Source organism: Belonocnema kinseyi, chromosome 6, assembly GCF_010883055.1.
Source record: "Belonocnema kinseyi isolate 2016_QV_RU_SX_M_011 chromosome 6, B_treatae_v1, whole genome shotgun sequence".
Taxonomy (NCBI): Eukaryota; Metazoa; Arthropoda; class Insecta; order Hymenoptera; family Cynipidae; genus Belonocnema; species Belonocnema kinseyi.
This window is the reverse complement of record NC_046662.1, coordinates 5,080,573-5,082,446: the sequence shown is the minus strand read 5'-3', so window position 1 is coordinate 5,082,446 and position 1,874 is coordinate 5,080,573. Positions and strand designations below refer to the sequence as shown.

At 33.2% G+C, this 1,874-nt stretch overlaps 1 protein-coding gene across 1 annotated transcript in view; it reads right to left on the bottom strand.

The window, feature by feature from the left end:
* The window catches only part of LOC117174545 (CAD protein), a 179,722-nt gene that overhangs the window by 52,706 nt on the left and 125,142 nt on the right, over window positions 1–1,874 (bottom strand). The window contains exon 17 of the mRNA XM_033363749.1: window positions 811–975. Within this exon, the coding sequence (XP_033219640.1) occupies window positions 811–975 (165 nt within the window). The remainder of the gene's footprint in view (window positions 1–810; window positions 976–1,874) is intronic.

Here is a 1,874-nt window from a genome sequence, read left to right as displayed (position 1 = left end):
ATCAATCTGAAAAATCTCTATCCCATCCACACACTACTCCTTTCCCCTGCCGAGTGAGTCACGCCTACCCCGAAAGGGAAATGGCTTAATGGTATAATAAAATAAAAAAAAAAGGCGCTTTAACGTTATCTTGAACGAGGGCACCACGAGTTTTTCGCGGAAAACTCGAAAGGGATTAAAGCAGTGGTCGGCAAACTTTTTGCTTCATTTTCAGGTATGGTCAGGCTCCACCCGACTTCATTTTTTCTACTACTTTTCGGTCTATTCATGTACCTTAGTGTGAGTGAGCTTACTCCAGCCAGGGTCTTTTTTCCACAGACATGTCAAAGTAAGGAAATTTTAAAACTTTTAATTTTTAAATTAGCGATTTGAAAATAGCAGTATCAGCATCTACGAATTTTTCCGATTCCAATGATATATTACTTGCCTAGAAAAGTTAAAAATTTGAAGGAGTTTATAATCAAGAAACATCCGATTGACAGTCAATTTAATACTAAATTCTTCTCAAATTTCCAACCTTTATAGACAAATTAAATGTCTTTGGAATCGTAAAAATACGACGATTCCAAATATATTACTTTCAAGTCACTGATTGTAAAATTACGAATTTTTCAATGTCACATTTTTTTCCCATTTTCTAACAAAGGACCCTTGAGGAAAGGGGTGGTCTGGCCAAGCTCGCAGGTACTGCCCTGAGAGTAGGTCACAGGGCAGCCAGGGCAGGCCACCCTGCCCAGGGCAAGTGCGTGCCGACCACTGGATTAAAGCTACGATTGTACGTGGATTTTTTTTTTTGCAAAGCACACAAACCTTAATCCAGACGCTGAGGTCAGACAGTTTCAGGGTCGTGAATGTCTCGTTCAAATACATTTTCAATGCCGCGGCCATTGGCGCTATTTCTGCAGTTATGTTGTAATTGTCCGACGAAGCTCCCAAAAAGAGGCCGTAGTCACACCTAGCTCCTGCTGCAGCTCTCTGCAACCATTTTTTCCTTGATTAATCAATTATTCACTAATTTTAACATGCAACTCAATAAAAATCAACTAGTTTTCGTAGAACATTAACCTTTTGTTTAAAATTCATATTTTATTGCTGAGAAGTCAACTCAAATCTTTTTTGAATGAAAAGTATTTTTCTTATTAAACGAGTCTGTTTGATTTACAAAATTCACCTGTTTCAGTACATTTTTCATTTTTCTTGGACAAAAATGAGACTGTTTGGTTAAAAATTCGATTATTCAGAAGAAATCAACTTATTGTTTACAATTCTTATTTTTGTGTTGGAAAGTAAACTGGAATCTTCATTGCATGAATATTTAACTAGTTTTTAAGGTTTTTTTTTAATTCATCAATTTAGGAGAAATTTCATCTTTCCCGAATAAAAATGCAACTGTTTTTCGTTGAAAATTTAACTAGATGTTCATGTTAAAAAGTCATACTTATTTGTTAAAAATCGAATATTTAGCAGAATATTAACTTATTGTTTACAATTCTTATTTTGGTTTTTAAAAGTAGACTGGAATTTTTTCATGCAGTATTTTTCAGAAAATTAACATTCTAGGGTGGCCGTTTTAATAGACAAAATAAATTCCCGGTTTTTTCCCAGCTCGCAAACATTTTTCACTGTCAATGAAATTCAAAAAATGGAACACTAAAGCTGAAATATTTTCCACTTGAGGTAATAAAAAATGAGCTGCAAATGAAAGCAATCAAAGTGGAACTGTTAAATTTTGAAGTTTTAAGATTGAAATTTAAAATTTTTTGATTAAAAATTTTGATATTCAAATGCTCAATAATTTACGCTTATAAAATTAAAGGTACTAACATTTTTTAATATAAAAAAATATAAATCCACATTATCATTTTCAATGCTTT